General features: G+C 43.9%; 2 protein-coding genes and 1 pseudogene across 2 annotated transcripts in view; 1 reads left to right on the forward strand and 2 right to left on the reverse strand.

The window, feature by feature from the left end:
- Positions 1–16,827, reverse strand: part of LOC141220372 (uncharacterized) — a 796,264-nt gene that overhangs the window by 160,054 nt on the left and 619,383 nt on the right. The gene's annotated exons all lie outside the window — the stretch shown is intronic.
- LOC141220379 (uncharacterized) lies at positions 7,885–16,632 on the forward strand. Its single transcript, XM_073666311.1, has 6 exons — positions 7,885–7,909; positions 8,582–8,722; positions 10,510–10,589; positions 10,806–10,896; positions 15,350–16,324; positions 16,535–16,632. The coding sequence occupies exons 1-6, from the start codon at positions 7,885–7,887 to the stop codon at positions 16,630–16,632; spliced, it is 1,410 nt and encodes a 469-aa protein (XP_073522412.1).
- LOC141220364 (COP9 signalosome complex subunit 7b pseudogene) lies at positions 14,129–15,116 on the reverse strand (annotated as a pseudogene).

Below are 16,827 nucleotides of genomic sequence, written 5' to 3' on the forward strand. Positions count from 1 at the left end.
CAGGGCCCTGGTGCGGTGGCTCACTGGTAATAAAGGGGTTAGGGCCAGCTTTGTATTATCCGCTGGCCCTAAGCCCGAAATTCATGGGGTCACGCCAACATTAGGCTATGTGCCCACGATGCAGAAATGAAGCAGAAATTTTCCTGACCATTTCCGCATCTCCTTGCCAGAAAAACGCATGCGGATTCTATGTGCGTTTTTGACGCATTTTTGAAGACAAATAAAGTTAGTGAAGAAAAAAAAAAAAAGGCCAATTTGATGTCATTTCCTAGTCCAACCCCTATTCAATGTATAAAAAGAAAAGGGTGGGCTCACGCGTATTTTTAAGGAAAAGAGGGAAAGCTGAGGGCTGATTTAATAGTCTGGGAAGTAGCCAAGGATCATGGCCCCTTCCCTTGCTATTAATATCAGTCCGCAGCAGTTAGCTTAGCCTTTACGGCCCATTCTACATGTGGGACCTCCCCCCCCAAAAAAAAATAGGGTCCCCCTATAAATTGGAGCCAGCAAAGGCTAGGCTGACAGCTGCAACCTGATATTAATAGCCTAGAAAGGGGCCATGGTTATAGGCCCCCTCCCAGGCTATAATATCAGCCCTCAGCCACCCCAGATTTGGCACATCCTATTTGTGCGCCAAATATGGCGCTTAGCCTCGCTCTTCCACACTGCCCTGGTGCGGTGGCAGGGGGTAATAGTGGTGGGATTCATGTCAGCGCCAGCTGCCATGAAGCCCAGGTTAGTAATGATGGGCGTCTATAAGACACCCCCATTACTAACCTACAAAGTGTTAGAAAGAAAAAACACACACTACACCCAGAAAAAATAATTTAGTTGAAATAAATCACACCATTTTATTTAATTCTTAGTTTACTAAAAAAAAAAAATAGTTACCTGTCAACGTTCCTGCGCTGATCTCCCATGCACAGCTGTCACATCTGGAGATGTGACAGCTATCATTGCTGCTGTAAGCTCACACTGCCGGGAACACGTCCGCTCCCGGCAGCGTGAGCCCCTGACTGAGGTCACCGGAGTGCATTCAGTCAGTGCAGCTCCTGTGACCTCCTTTACGGCCCTGCTGTACTGTGGGAATTTCTCACGGTCAGGAGCAGCGCTGCCTGAACTCCGGAAAATTTCTGCTTCATTTCTGCATCGTGGGCACATAGCCTAATATTGGCGTGACCCCATGAATTTTGGGCTTAGGGCCAGCGGATAATACAAAGCTGGCCCTAACCCCTTTATTACCCAGTGAGCCACCACACCAGGGTCCTGGATGAGCTGGATACAGCGCCAGAAGATGGAACTTCTATGAACTCGACATTTTCTGGGGTGGTTGCGGACTGCAGTTCGCAGCAGGGGGGGCCCACAAAGCTTGGGCCACCCTGCGCTGTGGATTCCAGCCCCCAGCTGCTTAGTTGTACCTGGCTGGACACAAATATAGGGCGAAGCCCCACGTATTTTTTTTTTAATTATTTCATGAAATTCATGAAATAATAAAAAAAAAAGGGCTTCCCTATATTGTTGTGTCCAGCCAGGTACAAATAGGTAGCTAGGGGTTGGGGGCAGCCCGTTCCTGGATGCTGTACCTGGCTAGCATACAAAAAATATGGCGAAGCCCACATCAAAATTTTTGGTAAAAAATAATTAAAAAATAAATAATAATTTAGGGACGCATCTTTATTAACCCCTCAAGTGTCATTTAGTGTTAAAATAAAGGATTTATTAAAAAAAAAATTGGCGTGGGCTCCCCCATAATTTTAGTCTCTAGCGGAGGTTAAGCAGACAGCTGGGGCAGATGTTTGAAGCCTGGGAAGGGGGTAGTACCCACGGAGCTTCCTAGGCTACTAATATCAGCCCCCAGCTGAATACCTAGCCTTTACTAGCTATTAAAATGGGGGACCCCCCAAAAAAATGACGTGGGGTTCCCCTTATTTTAATAGCTAGCAAAGGCTAGGCAGACAGCTGGGGGCTGATATTAATAGTCTAGGAAGGGTGCCATGAATATTGGCCCCCTCCCAGGCTAGAAACAACAGCCCTCAGCCTCCCCAGATTTGGCACATCCTATTTGTGCGCCAAATCTGGCGCTTAGCCTCGCTCTTCCACGCTGCCCTGGTATGGTGGCAGGGGGTAATAGTGGTGGGGTTCATGTCAGCGCCAGCTGCCATGAAGCCCAGGTTAGTAATGATGGGCGTCTATAAGACACCCCCATTACTAACCTACAAAGTGTTAAAAAGAAAAAACACACACTACACCCAGAAAAAAATAATTTATTTGAAATAAAACACACCATTTTATTTAATTCTTAGTTTACTAAAAAAAAAAAGAAGTTACCTGTCCACGTTCCTGCTCTGATCTCCCATGCACAGCTGTCACATCTGGAGATGGTGACAGCTGTCATTGCTGCTGTAAGCTCACACTGCCGGGAACACGTCCGCTCCCGGCAGCGTGAGCCCCTGAATGAGGTCACCGGAGTGCATTCAGTCAGCGCAGCTCCGGAGACCTCCTTTACGGCACTGCTGTACCGTGGGAATTTCTCACGGTACAGCAGGGCCGTAATGGAGCTAACCGGAGCAGCGCTGCCTGTACTCTGGCGAACCCGCTTATGCAATGACGAGGCTGCTTTACAGCCACCGTCATTCTAGCGGCGGCAGCGGTTTAGAGCACTCACATTTTATGTGGCTGCTCTAAACTGGAGATCTCTATGGGACACTCTTGGACTACTACGGAGGGGTAAGGATAAGGTTGTGGTTTATTATTTTATATTTTATTACAGGAGATCGATGGCTTCGGGGAATTAGGTGTCTAGGTGAGTATAGGTGTAGTTTTTTATTTTTTACTTTATTTTAGGTGGCGATCGGCGGGGACAGGTAATGTATAAACTAATTTATTTTAGGCAACCACTGGCCACCAATGAAATGTATTTAAAATTTATTGGGGACCAAAAAAAAAAAAAAAAATGGGGGCCTAAAAGAATAAAACATGTATAGGGGCAAAAATAACATATGGGGCAGTTTAAATAGCATGATCAGACTGATGGGAACTACTGCTCCCATCGAGCTGGCGCGAGTGGACGGGGGACAGACATAGGCCGATAGGAGTAGTAGTGTCACATCGGCCTATGTCTGCCTGCACGCAGACACCCGCAAACACCTGCAGACACCCGCAAACACCCACAGACACCCGCAAACACCTGCAGACATCGTGCAGACACCTGCAAACACCCACAGACACCCGCAGACACCTCGCGCACACTAATCATCTCCATCCTCTTGTACCACCCCAGGTGCTCAGCCATGATCCAGGAAGACGGGAATGGTATGGGATTCTCGTCTTCCTGGATTGATGGGATGGTCTGGGAGGTGTGGCTGACCTATGTGGCCGTGGGAAAGTTCATGTGAGTTCATGCCGTCAAGCGTGAACTCACATGAACCCTCTGAGGGCACCGCGGCTACTTCAAATGAACAGCTGATCAGCATCAGCTGATACCTCAGCTGTTCATTTGAAATAACCGGCGGGAGAGCGCAGCACAGAACGGGAGAGCCCGCGGTGAAGTCTTTTTACTGCCGGCTTCCCCGCCCGGGTCCTTCGCTCCCCGCTCCTTGGTGCTACGCTCCCCGCCCAGTCCTAACTTACGATCGGGATGTGAGGTGGCGGGGGGAGCGGAGGATCGGGGTGGGAAGCAGTATGGGGCTGTGTGATTGTTTAAAAACCAGCGGCTTTTTACCACCCGCCGGCTTTTTACCGCCCGCCAGGTATGCTGGGATGGCATTCTGATGACAGGCTGGATGGCAGCTGAGCGCTGCCATCCAGCTTGTCATCCTTCAGAGACACTGCAGAGCGCAGGCATTATGGGAACTTCCGATTCCGGTATCCGATATTCCAAAAGTATCGGAACTCAGTATCGGAACTCCGATACCGCGAATATCGGTCGATACCCGATATTACAGTATCGGAATGCTCAACACTAACCAGGACATGTGAAACTGGCCTAACACTGCGTGTGTGGTGCACAGATCATAGTTAGTCTGTAAGAGCCTGTAAGGGTATGTGCACATGATTAGCAATCGCTGTGTATTGGACGCAGTGCAAACCGCAGCGGCCAGATGTTAGAGCATAGTGGATGCGATTTCAAGAAATCGCATCCACTATGCGTCTCCGTGAATCTGTGGATTACCCGCGGACACGTACATGTGGCGCGTCTTCACAGACTGCAGCATGTCAATTTCTCATGCGGAGACTAGCGACTCCGCAAGAGAAATTAGATCACTGTAATGTTTAGGATGCAGTGAATCCGCATGGTTCAATGAACACATGCGGATTCACCTGCGTGCAGCGCTTTGGACGCAGCATAAAGTATACTGCGTTCAAAGCGCTGCCAATACCGACCGTGTGCACATACCCAAATGCGTCTCCAAGCACTTATTCTTAAGAATCAGAATCTTCTTCAGCACCAGCAGATGTCACAGCACTGACTGATGCAGAAAGGACATTTACAAGCAATATCAGATACTAGACAGTAACACAGGTCAGCAATAACCAGGAGTGAGCAGTCTGTACAGGAGCTGACACTCTGAGGACAGGGCAAAAAGCAATCTGTACTGCTTCAATAGATGCCTATACAGGACTGGAGTTATAACAGTGAGAAAATTAGTATTATTTGCAAGAAGAGCTGTTTATTGAGCCAAAAAGAGCCGGATCTTTTTGGTGAGCGGAGCCCAGTGAGCCAGATCACCAAAAAAAGCCGGACTGCCCATCACTACCGCAGAGTCCTGCATCCACTGAGGCCCCTGATCATGTGACCCCTGACTCCTCCCCTCCTGTGACCTCATCACAGCTCCTGTGCACACAGAGCAGCCATATATGTGGTGGCGGCTCTGCAGGTGGAGGTATGTGGAGACCCCATTACTGGCGCATTAACCCCTTTACCCCCGAGGGTGGTTTGCACGTTAATGACCAGGCCAATTTTTACAATTCTGACCACTGTCCCTTTATGAGGTAATAACTCTGGAACGCTTCAACAGATCCCCCTGATTCTGAGACTGTTTTTTCGTGACATATTGTACTTCATGATTGTGGTAAAATTTCTTCGATATCACTTGCGTTTATTTGTGAAAAAAAGGGAAATTTGGCAAAAATTTAGCAATTTTCAAACTTTGAATTTTCATGCCCTTAAATCAGAGAGATATGTCACACAAAATAGTTAATAAATAACATTTCCCACATGTCTACTTTACATCAGCACAATCTTGGAACCAACATTTTTTTTTTGTTATGGAGCTATAAGGGTTAAAAGTTGACCAGCGATTTCTCATTTTTACAATAAAATGTACAAAACCATTTTTTTAGGGACCACATCACATTTGAAGTCACTTTGAGGGGTCTTTATGACAGAAAATACCCAAAAGTGACACCATTCTAAAAACTGCACCCCTCAAGGTGCTCAAAACCACATTCAAGAACTTTATTAACCCTTCAGGTGCTTCACAGGAATTTTTGAAATGGGGAAGAAAAAAATGAACATTTAACTTTTTTCACAAATATGTTACTTTAGACCCCAATTTTTTTAATTTTCACAGAGGTAACCGGAAAAAAAGGACAACATTTCTTGTGCAATTTCCCCTGAGCACGCAGATACCCCATATGTGGGGAAAAAACACTGTTTGGGCGCACTACAGGGTTCGGAAGGGAAGGAGCGCCATTAGACTTTTTGAATGTAAAATTTGCTTGAATAATTAGCGGACGCCATGTTTGGGGAGTCCCTGATGTGAAACCCCCATAAGTGACTCCATTTTGGAAACTAGACCCCTCAGGGAACTTATCTAGATGTGTGGTGAGCACCTTGAACCCCCAGGTGCTTCACAGAAGTTTATATAATTGAGCCGTAAAAATAAAATTTTCACATTTTTCCCACAAAAATGTTTTTCAGCCCCCAATTTTGCATTTTCCTAAGGGTAACAGGCACCATACCATTTGTTGAGTCGCTTCTCCTGAGTAAGCCAATACCCCATATGTGGGAGAAAACCACTGTTTGGGCGCACGGCAGGGCTCGGAAGGGAAGGAACGCCATTTGACTTTTTAATTGTATAATTTGCTTGAATAATTAGCGGACGCCGTGTTGCACTTGGGGAGCCCCTGATGTGCCTAAACAGTGGAAACCCCCCACAACAAACACCATTTTTGAAACTAGACCCCTCTGGGAACTTATCTAGATGTGTGGTTAGCACGTTGAACCCCCAAGGTGATTCACAGACGTTTATAACATGGAGCCGTGAAAATAAAAAAATCAAACTTCTTCCACAAAAATGATGTTTTAGCCCCAAATTTTTTATTTTCACAAGGGTAAGAGAAATAAATGGACCTCAAAAACTTTTGTGCAATTTCTCCTGAGTACGCCGATACCCCATATGTGGGGAAAATACAGTGTTTAGGCGCACAGCAGAGTTCAGAAGGGAAGAAGCACTGTGTGACTTTTTGAACGCAAAATTGGCTGGAATTGAGAGCGGATGCCATGTTGCTTATGGAGAGCCCCTGATGTGCCTAAACAGTGGAAACCCCCCACAAGTGATCTCATTTTGGAAACTACACCTCTCCAGGATTTTATCAAGGGGTGTAGTGAACATTTTAAACCCAGAAGTACGACACAGAATTTGATAACATTAGGTCATCATATTGAATAAGTTGTCATCAGTCTTGAGCACAAGTGCTTGCTACTTGAGTTTACATCGGGTACTCAGGTATGCTCTAAGTATCGCGGGTGCTCGAGTAACATGCTCGAGTCACTGCCCCGCATGTTTCACGGTTATTAGACACCCAAAAAAAACCCACAGGGTTCACTCATGCATGGCAAGCAATCCCCGCAAGTTTTTTTGGGCCGTGAAGCATATGGGGTGGAAACTCAAGCATGTTACTCAAGCACCCGCGATACTCAGTGCATACCCAAGCACCCAGCACTCAAAGCGAGTCAACACAAGCACAACCCTAACCCTAGCATTACCCTAACGCTAGAGTTTATTTTTTACGCCTTTCCTCGTGCGGTATAAGGGATTAGATGACTTTATTCTTCGGGTCGGTGCGATTACAGCGATACCAGATTCATATCGGGTTTTTATGACTGACAGCTGTCACACACTAAAGACGCTTTTTTTTGCAAAGACTATTTTTTGCATTGCCATATTTGAGAGCTATAATTTTTGCATATTTCGTCCGACAGAGTCATGTGATGGATTGTTTTTTGCGGAACGAGTTGATGTTTTTATTGGTACCATTTTCAGGCACGTGACATTTTTTGGTCGCTTTCTATTTTGATTTTTGTATCGCTTTATTCTGAGAGCTACAACTTTTTTTATTTTTCGGCTGATGGAGATGTATGGCGGCTTGTTTTTTGCGGGACAAGATGACGTTTTCAGCGGTATGATAAAGCATCATTTTTTGCTTTTTTTTTTTTTTTTTTACAGTGTTCACTAAAGGGGTTAACTAGTGGCATAGTTTTATAGGTCAGGTCGTTCCGAACGCAGCTATACTAAATAAGTGTACTTTTTATTATTTTGTTTTTTTAATAATAATATTTATTGATGGGTATATTATATTTTCATTTTTTTTTCTTTTTTTTATTATATTTTTACAATTTTTTTCTTTTTTTTTAACTTTCTTACACTTTTTTTGCCTTTACATTGTGCCATTATGGAACTTTCACTTTTTGCAGCCTGATCGGCTGTATAGCATAGAGAGCAGCAGCAGTTCCCTATTCTATGCAGCCTGTCAGTGCTGCACACAGGGAGGTTACTTTGATCATGCACTGCGCATGACCAAAGTAACTTCCTGCCTCCTGTTGACCCGGATGTTGTCATGACGACATCGAGTCGTCATGACAACATCCGAGACCATACTCAGATGCCACGGGATGCCGGGAGAGGAGGTGAGTACCGGTGCTTACTTCCGCAATGCTGCGATCGACTTCGATCACAGCATTGAGGGAGCTAATGTGCCGGGAGCAGTGCGGGACCGCTCCTGGCACATAGCACTGGGTGTCAGCTGTGACAATCAGCTGACACCCGGCGGCGATCGCCCCGCACTGCTTGTGTGCGGGCTCCATCGCCACACGCGTAATAGTACATAGCTGGTCTGTAAAGCCCAGGGCGCAGCTACGTACTATTACGGGCAAGGACGTAAAGGGGTTAATACTAGAAATATATTACTCAGGTGATATCGCAGCCAATTCCCACAAGAATAATCCTGGGAACACAGAATTAGATGATTATTTCTCAGCAGTTTCTATAGGACTTAATACATTTCTGATTCTGGAGAGTAATATAAATAAGGCAGAAAACAAAGGAATAAAGTTCAGAGAAGAAGCTTCATAGAAACACAATGAAGTTACAGATGTCATTTAACCCTTTGGGATTGATTCCAGGGAGTAAATCCAGAACACGTCTCTGTAGAAGTTTACAACGTTGTGATTGTGAATCCGCTGCGGTCGTCTCTTCTAACACCGACTATCAGAGATCAGAACTTTTAGCACCATCTCCAAGAAATGTCTGGCCATGGTGGTCTCACCAAACTTCTGCTCTTCTTCATTCTTTTCTTGCAGGGGCTGCAGTGGATTTCATCCTAGATTCATGGAGCCGAATAGAGAAGCGATGTTCCTTCAGTCTGATTGTAATTGATCATTACATTTGTCCAACGTCCACATTACCACAAGGATCTTTACTGAGTAAATCACATCAGAACTGTAGCTGGTAAAATAAACCACCCATTTCCACAGGTGTCCCATCTAATTGGTGGGAAAACTGTCACCTGTAATAATCCTCCAACAGTTCTGGCATGACAAACACAGAAAAGTGCCCCTTTATGGATATGAAAGAAAGTCTGTTTAGACACTTTAGCTTAATAGTATCAGCTCTAATCAAATGGTTAGAAAGTGATTTACCCTGAAGATTCACAAATTGTGGGGTTGTTTTAAAAATGTTATGTTTAGGGTGTTTTTGTGAAGGAATCATGTATTGCTCCCATAGTACAGTGCCTTTTCTTGGCCCCCACACACAGTATACTATTCCCCTAGTACCGCCATCCACCCACACACTGTATAATGTTTCGACTTTACCTCTATCCCCAATTTTATTTTTTTGGAGTGTTTTTCATGTATTATATGGAAACCTATGCGAAAATGCTTAAAAAAAATCCCATCATATCCAGAGAGAAAAATACACTGTACATGGAGTATTTGGCATTAAATATCTCTTGTCTTGGTGTTCTTACAAACAAGCTTTTATAAATGTCTCAAATTTCTATGTCTGAATCAGACATTAGATCCAATGTGATAGAACATTACAGTCCGGGGAAAACGGGGCACATTCACATAGACTGCCGGTGGTGATGTAGTCAGTGACGGACTTCGGCCAAATATGTTTCTAGAACCAAAGTAGAAGATGAAGATGTCGTCCTCATCATGAAGTAGTTATTTCTCATGTCACTTGAAATGAATATCTCCTGCAGTATTGCTAATGCCGATTCCAGTGTCTGTAAATCAGCCGAAAATTAGCTTTATGGAAGATGAGTCTTGGAGAAACGTGTTCAGCTACAGACTCAGAGGAAGAAACTGCTTGTTGTCTGTGGCCTAAAATATATAGGTTTTATTACTAGATGTAAAGAAGAAATCTAAATACTGTAAAATAATATATCTCATCATATGTTTCCCCTTATTATCTCCAGTAATTGTATTATTACACAGGATTTTTATGATGTTACATCGGCTCATCTTCTCCTCATTCAGGTCTCTACAATATCGGATCCTCTCAGTGAAGATCTTCTATAGAAGATAATTTTCCTGATTTACCAATCAAAGATGGATATGGACAGAGACAAGATGGTGGAGAGGATATTACACCTCACCCTGGAGATCCTCTTCCGGCTTACTGGAGAGGTGAGAGATTCTGATGACGTCACATTACATCATTCTTATCTATGGGAATAACAGATGGACAGAACTGGAGAGGTGAGGACTCTGGAAATGTCTGTAGTGATATTTTTTACTGTGTCTCTCCATAACCAGGATTACACAGTAGTGAAGAAGACCTCTAGTGAGCGCTGTCAGGACCCTGTGTCTGAGGGATGGGGAAGACCCCTGAGCCCAATCACAGGGCCTCCATCTCATCACCTGATACATGAGGACATCAATGACCAGAAGATCCTAGAACTCACCTACAAGATGATTGAGCTGCTGACTGGAGAGGTGACACTGCTGGGAATGCTGGGACATTATACAGTAACGCTATGGAGGGATCGGGGGGATGACAGTATCATTGTATGTGTCAGGTTCCTATAAGGTGTCAGAATGTCGCTGTCTATTTCTCCATGGAGGAGTGGGAGTATTTAGAAGGACACAAAGATCTGTACAAGGACATCATGGAGGTTCCCCAGCCCCTCACATCACCAGGTAATAGACAGGACTAAACACACACGGCCTATAATTCTCTGTATGTAAAGAATGAATTCAGTCCCTGTATGTGTTTCCTCCAGGTCTATCCAGTAAGATGACAACATCAGAGAGATGTCCCCGTCCTCTTCTTACACAGAACTGTAAGCAAGAAGATCCCAATGTTCCTCAGGATCATCAGGTAGATGGAGAGAAGGTGTCATGAGATCTCCCCTATGATGTGTAGACGGCTGTGAAGGTCTCGTGCTCAGTCTTGTTTTATCCACCAGTATTATATGTTTTATACTTGTGTAATGAGAACGGTGGAGATGGCAGGATTAGAGCTGATCATTGATGTGACGTCTCCATCTGTCTGTGACTTTTACAGTATTTGTTTCAGGGTGAAGATCTGACCCATATTGATACTACAGAGACATATGTGAGGGGTGATGAGTGGTGTAAAGAGGAGATCCCTACATATGACTACCCAGGTGAGTAGTATCCACTAAATGCAGAGAAGTTACAGATTCTTCGCAATCACCGGCTGTGGTTTATTTATCGATCATGTAGTCCGGCCGTATCGTTTGATCACCATTTTGCCAATAGAAAACGACATTCTCCTCCTCCCAAAACTGTTCAAATGACTTAGGTCATTGAAAGCACTTTTCTATAGAACTTAACCTGGAGGATCCACCTACCCACTGGGATTAGAAGACACTGACTCTTATCTGCCCAGGTCTTTAAACCACAAAGCCAAATGACAGCGTACGTAGAATGTTCTGACAAGTGAGAAAATCACTTGAAGAAAAATATTATGATGGGTCTGTAAGAGAAAGCGGAGGGTAATGATGTTGTTGGCTTCCTAGATCCCTGATATCTTATTGGATGAATCTACCTTCTCTCCTTTCTGTGCTGCTGAATGTGCTCATATGATTCCTACAAGACCAGGTCCAGTCTTTCTGGCCAACCTTCACTTTTATTAAAGACAACATTAAATGTGCAGTGACGGCCAAGTGTGAATTTCTGTACAATAACAAAAGAGTTTTCTTTTATTCTGACTTTTCAATTTCTTTTAAAACCGACTAACTTCAAACAGGATTGCGATAAATTACACAAAAAAACATTACACCTGTGCCATGATATATCTCTAAGCTAAATTTAAGACGCCTCATCTCTGCAGTATTATAAAAAGTTCTCTTTGAACGTCTAATATTTCTTCTTGAAACTCATCTGACAGAAAATATTGTCCCTTACGATAGTTTAGATTGCCAAGAGCCACCGAGCCCCATACTCTAATTACCCCAGAGAGGTTTCACCACTAGTTACTCATTTTTTACAGATGAAGACTGTTGAGTTTGATCATTTCAGTAGATGTGTTATTGTCTATAGTCACAGTTTTTGAGTACAGTAGTTAGTGCCCAAAATCCTCTGATTTAACCCCTTTCTGCAGCCAGTTTTTTGTTCCTAATCAGGCCCCATTTTTTCAAATCTGACGTGTGTCACTTTATGTCGTGATAACTTTGGAATTTTTCACAAAGGATAATAAGCCTTGCTCGTCACACTTTCACCCCTCTACATGGACCTGGACATACACAGAGACCCCCAAGCTTGGACCTTGGTGTTACCTGCTCTTCTGTAGTGTGACATGGCAAGAAGAATAGTCAGGTAGCCGAGTCAGAACAGAGAGGGCATAGAAAATACAAAATCAGAAGACCAAGTAGTCAGTAAACGGGCCGAGGTCACAACAGGAAACAAATGCACAAGCCGGGAGCTGAGCACAGAGGACTGAACCAGAGGAGAACAAGGCTGTATCTGGCAGCTTCCGGCAATATGCTTCTAGCTTTAGTAGGGTGCGGTGCTTTCCAGTTGGCTGAAGCAGGGAGCAGATTACTCCAGCTGGACAGCACACACACCCATACTGCCAGACTGGATGGTACTACAGGTCCCAGGCTACCTAATCTTACTGGCTGGACAGAGCCTGCGCCGCCCAGAGCTTCTGACGTCTCCTCCATCACCAGCGCCGCCTGCAGGATGAATAAGGCGGCGCCTGGTGAGAGACGCAGCCGTTGCAGGAGCAGATCCCAGAGGAGATGGGACACACCATTTACAGAAGCCCTAATATGACATAATAACAAAAAACCAGAGCAGTAGAAATCCCCATAAAATGACTCCATTTTGGAATTTATAACCAGTCAGTGAATTAATCTATAGAAGTGACTATTTTGACTCCACAGTGTTTTTCTGGAAATTAGCACGCAGTGGATGCTGGAGAGTGAAAATTACAAATATGCCATTTGAGTGCCCAACACATAGTGCCCAGATTGTGCTCCAGGAGGTTTTTCTCACTATAGTAATGTCAAATACATGGATGCTAAATGTGTTTTGGGCGCACTGCAAGGCTCAGAAGTGAGGGGGAAACTTAACTTTGGGAGAGCGGATATTGCTGGATTGGTTTATTGAAGCCATGTTGCTTTTCAAGAGCCTTTGAGCCACTAATAATGTGGAAACCTTTGTTTTTCCACTGACAGATGATGGACCTGAGTGGGGGCTTGTTTTTTTGTGAGATGAGTAGAAGTTTTTATTGGTATTATTTTCGCCTACATAACATTGTTTGGTGGCTTTTTATTCCATATTTGGGAGGCAGAATGAACAAACAGTTGGACACCACGCTCCACTGGTTCATCCTATGAGGTTTTCTATTAGACTGTGAACTGTCATTGTCTTGTTTGTCTTGTGAATAATTCAGTATTTTGGAGTGCATTTTTTTCCTTGTTTTTGACGCTGCGCTTTTTGTCTCTTTTTGGTACGTCATGTTATAAATAAAGCAGATTTGTTTTTGATACTTTCTGGTATATAGCTTTAACAAAACTTAATATTGATACAGTCGTGTGCGGATGCGTTTTTAACGCATTTACGCAGCATGTGTGGTTTTTTACCTGCATATTTTTTGCATCAATGGCAAGTCTATGGAAATAATCCACACATAAAACGATGTACACCCAACATGTACGGCTGGTCAGTTTATGCAGCCTAAACAAAGCACAGAGGGTGTGAGATTTCTATGAATCCATCCACTCTGCTGGACTTGTAAGACGCTATCTTTTTTGCGCTCTGACAATACGCAGCATCAAAAACTCACCAAGCGCCTATTATGGGAACCCAACCTTATGTGTCTGTTTTATCATTTTTTGCATTCTCTGGCAGTTTCTGTGATCTGCCTTAAGAAAGCACCACATACATATGTGCTACTGTTTTACATCTTAATCTTTTCCACAAGCCATACAGATATAGTTGGATACAGGAAATTGCAGCTCACATATGAAGTGGACTTTCTCTTCCTGCCAGATGACCATTAAAAATTATTTTTCTGCATTTCAAAAACTGCCCTCAAATACATGGCATGTCAAGATCAGGCAAAATGACTCATTACAAGAAAGAAAATACAGTCTCCTGGAAAAATAATGCTATAACAGGGTGCATTTAAGGAAATAGGAAAACTTTCTGTACAGATCTGTCCCTACTGCACATTTCAAATCTCCAGAGAAGAGATGACAGGACCAAAGTCACCTGGGATTTTATAACCACACAGCAATAAGCAGCCATTTCTAGAATCCTCTCCGTGACAGGGAAGGCTACTGTATACCGCAGTGACTTCCACAGCAGACCTCTCCAGCAGGGAGATGGATCCACAAACTTATAGGCAAAATGTCCTGATCTGCATGGACAACAATCTGCAAACCAAGCTGGATCTCAGCAGTGCTAACGCTAATGGGTTCACTGTCACTCTTAGCAGGCAGGGTCTCCAAGGGTTTTGGATGGAAAGAGGCAGATACAATGATGGCATGTGGTTAAGTCTGTAAACAATCCAGGAGCAGTTGTATGCCCCCTGGAGCCTCTTCCATATTTTCAGCTTCATTAGTGGCGGCTGGAGACCAGACCTGTAACCTTTGACATCTTCTTAGTGGGCTGTCGTTGCTCAGCAAGAGGGGGTCCTTCCCGCTCTGCAAGGTGCTGGTCCGTGTCCTGAGCAGTTGAGGAAGCTGTGGCTTTCAGAGTTTTTTTTAATATTTGTCACTTCTGTTTCTATTTGCTGCTGTGTACGGATGTGGTTCTCCTTGTATTGGTTTGCCTTCACCACTTGCTGTTCAATCCCCATTAAGATGGCTTCACAACCATCACACCACTCTTGAAGGGTTTTCACAATGCTACTTATGTCCTTCTTGGGAATGTCCCGTCCAATGCAGAAATCAACTTCTAGCACATGATTGCGTTGATCCAGTTTGCCCTGAATGATGTCTGTGTAAACTGCTTCTATGATTAAATCCTCCAACTCTCGGAGGTTCCTCATGTCTAAATCTTTCAGGAGCACAGAGTATGGAATGCACTTCATCCTGGACACAAGGCTCACAATTGTCAGGTGTTTCAGCTTGTTTTTCTGTACAGCCGAAAGTTCTGGCAAATTATCTTTTAATGCAACATAATCTGGATATGTCCCATAGGCAAACAAATTTAGGAGCTGTAAGTAGCCAGAATGTGAACTTTCTGCAAGCTCTTGTACTGTGGGTAAATTTAGAAGTTCTCCGAATACATAGACTCCTGGGGTGTCTAATACTTGGTTGATAAGGGCTGGAAGAGCTGAGCCTTTAGTGCCTTTGGCTAGTAAGATGAATTGCTCCAGGACACTACTGGTTGGCTTCTGTACTTCTGCCATACTACAGCTATGGGTCTAAGAGCTTATGACTTCACTGTTCTGGTCTGAACACACTCCATCCGGGTCTACCGTGTGGTTGTCAGGCAGCCATGACAGCGCCGGGTCCGCTGCAATTAACAATTCAGTATTTTAACGTAACTTGCCATTTTTACTGACAGTTTAAGTAGAAATGTTCAAAAATATTAAATTCAAGGATATTTTATTCAAAAATCATAATTGTTTTTTCTTGGCAGATGACTGTACCAGAAGATCAGAGGGACAGCTGACATCTTCAATTTTTAAATCAGATAGTCTTGAGATCCCAGAGGATATAATTGAAGTGAATGCCATTACCCCGGATATACCATCATCCCTTCACTGCAAAGATCTGTCATCTGATCCTTTGAAACAGGTCCTGTCTTATGATTCATTACTGAATACTAAAGAAAAGCAAAGTCACAAAATAAGCATTAAAAAACGAACTGCTCCTAAAGCAAATAAGTCATTTTCACAATCAGAATATGGAAATAGTTTTCCCCTTGAAAACATCAAAAACATTCACACAGCAGAGAATATATTTTCATGTTCCAAGTGTGGGAAATGTTTTAACCAGAAATCAAATCTTGTTAGACGCCAGAGAACTAACACAGGGGAGAAGCCATTTTCGTGTTCAGAATGTGGGAAATGTTTTCCACAGATATCAACCTTTATCAGACATCAGAAAACTCACACAGGAGAGAAGCCTTTTTCATGTCCAGAATGCGGAAAATGTTTTACAGAGAAATCAAATCTTGCTACACATCAGAGAACCCACACTGGGGAGAAGCCTTATTCGTGTTCAGAATGTGGGAAATGTTTTAGCTTGAAAGTGCATCTTGATAGACACCACAGAACTCACACAGGGGAGAAGCCTTTTCCATGTTCAGAATGTGGGAAATGTTTTAGCTGGAAAGCGCATCTTGATAGACACCAGAGAACCCACACAGGGGAGAAGCCTTTTTCATGTTCAGAATGTGGGAAATGTTTAAACCGAAAAGCGCATCTTGATAGACACCAGAGAATGCACACAGGGGAGAAGCCTTTTTCATGTTCAGAATGTGGGAAATATTTTAGCTGGAAAGCACATCTTGATAGACACCAGAGAACCCACACAGGGGAGAAGCCTTTTTCATGTTCAGAATGTGGGAAATGTTTTATGAAGAAATCATCTTTTCTTAGTCACCAGAGCAGTCACTCAGGGGAGAAGTCTTTTTCATGTTCTTAATGTGGGAAGTGTTTTACTTGGAAATCAACTTTTAAAGAAACCTGTCACCAGCAAAATCACTATTAAACCTGCAGATATGGGCTTAATCTGTAGGTTAATAGCGTTACTAACTTGTCCGGAGCTTGCATGTAGCCAAACGTTGTGGTGAGAAAATTAAGTTTATGCTCCCCGGCAGCATTCGCTTTCAGTAAGTGGGGGCGGCGCCAGCGCAGGTTCAGTCGCCGCTATGAGAATACGGAGGGCGTCTGTAACCGCACCCCCAGCCCTGACTGACACTGGCTCTGCATTGGGGCCGGCTGTCAATCAGTGCCGGGGTGTGGTTACAGCCACAGCCCCCAGATCAGTGATTGAACCAGCGCTTTCACTGCCCCACTGACTGAAACCGAATGCTGCTGGGGAGAATAAAGTTAATTTTCTCCCTACAGCATTCAGCTACGTGCAGGCGCTGTGCAGGTTAGCCCATATCTG

This window comes from Phyllobates terribilis, unplaced genomic scaffold, assembly GCF_046119375.1.
Source record: "Phyllobates terribilis strain yellow unplaced genomic scaffold, ASM4611937v1 Scaffold_285__1_contigs__length_2463970, whole genome shotgun sequence".
Taxonomy (NCBI): Eukaryota; Metazoa; Chordata; class Amphibia; order Anura; family Dendrobatidae; genus Phyllobates; species Phyllobates terribilis.

Bases quoted from the DNA above. Each gene is read 5' to 3' on its own strand.
- LOC141220379 (XM_073666311.1), top strand. From the start codon at position 7,885: ATGCCACGGGATGCCGGGAGAGGAG. The intron at 7,910-8,581 runs GTGAGTACCGGT...CTTTTCTTGCAG, and splicing joins ACGGGATGCCGGGAGAGGAG to GGGCTGCAGTGGATTTCATC. The intron at 10,590-10,805 runs GTTCCTCAGGAT...TATTTGTTTCAG, and splicing joins GTAAGCAAGAAGATCCCAAT to GGTGAAGATCTGACCCATAT.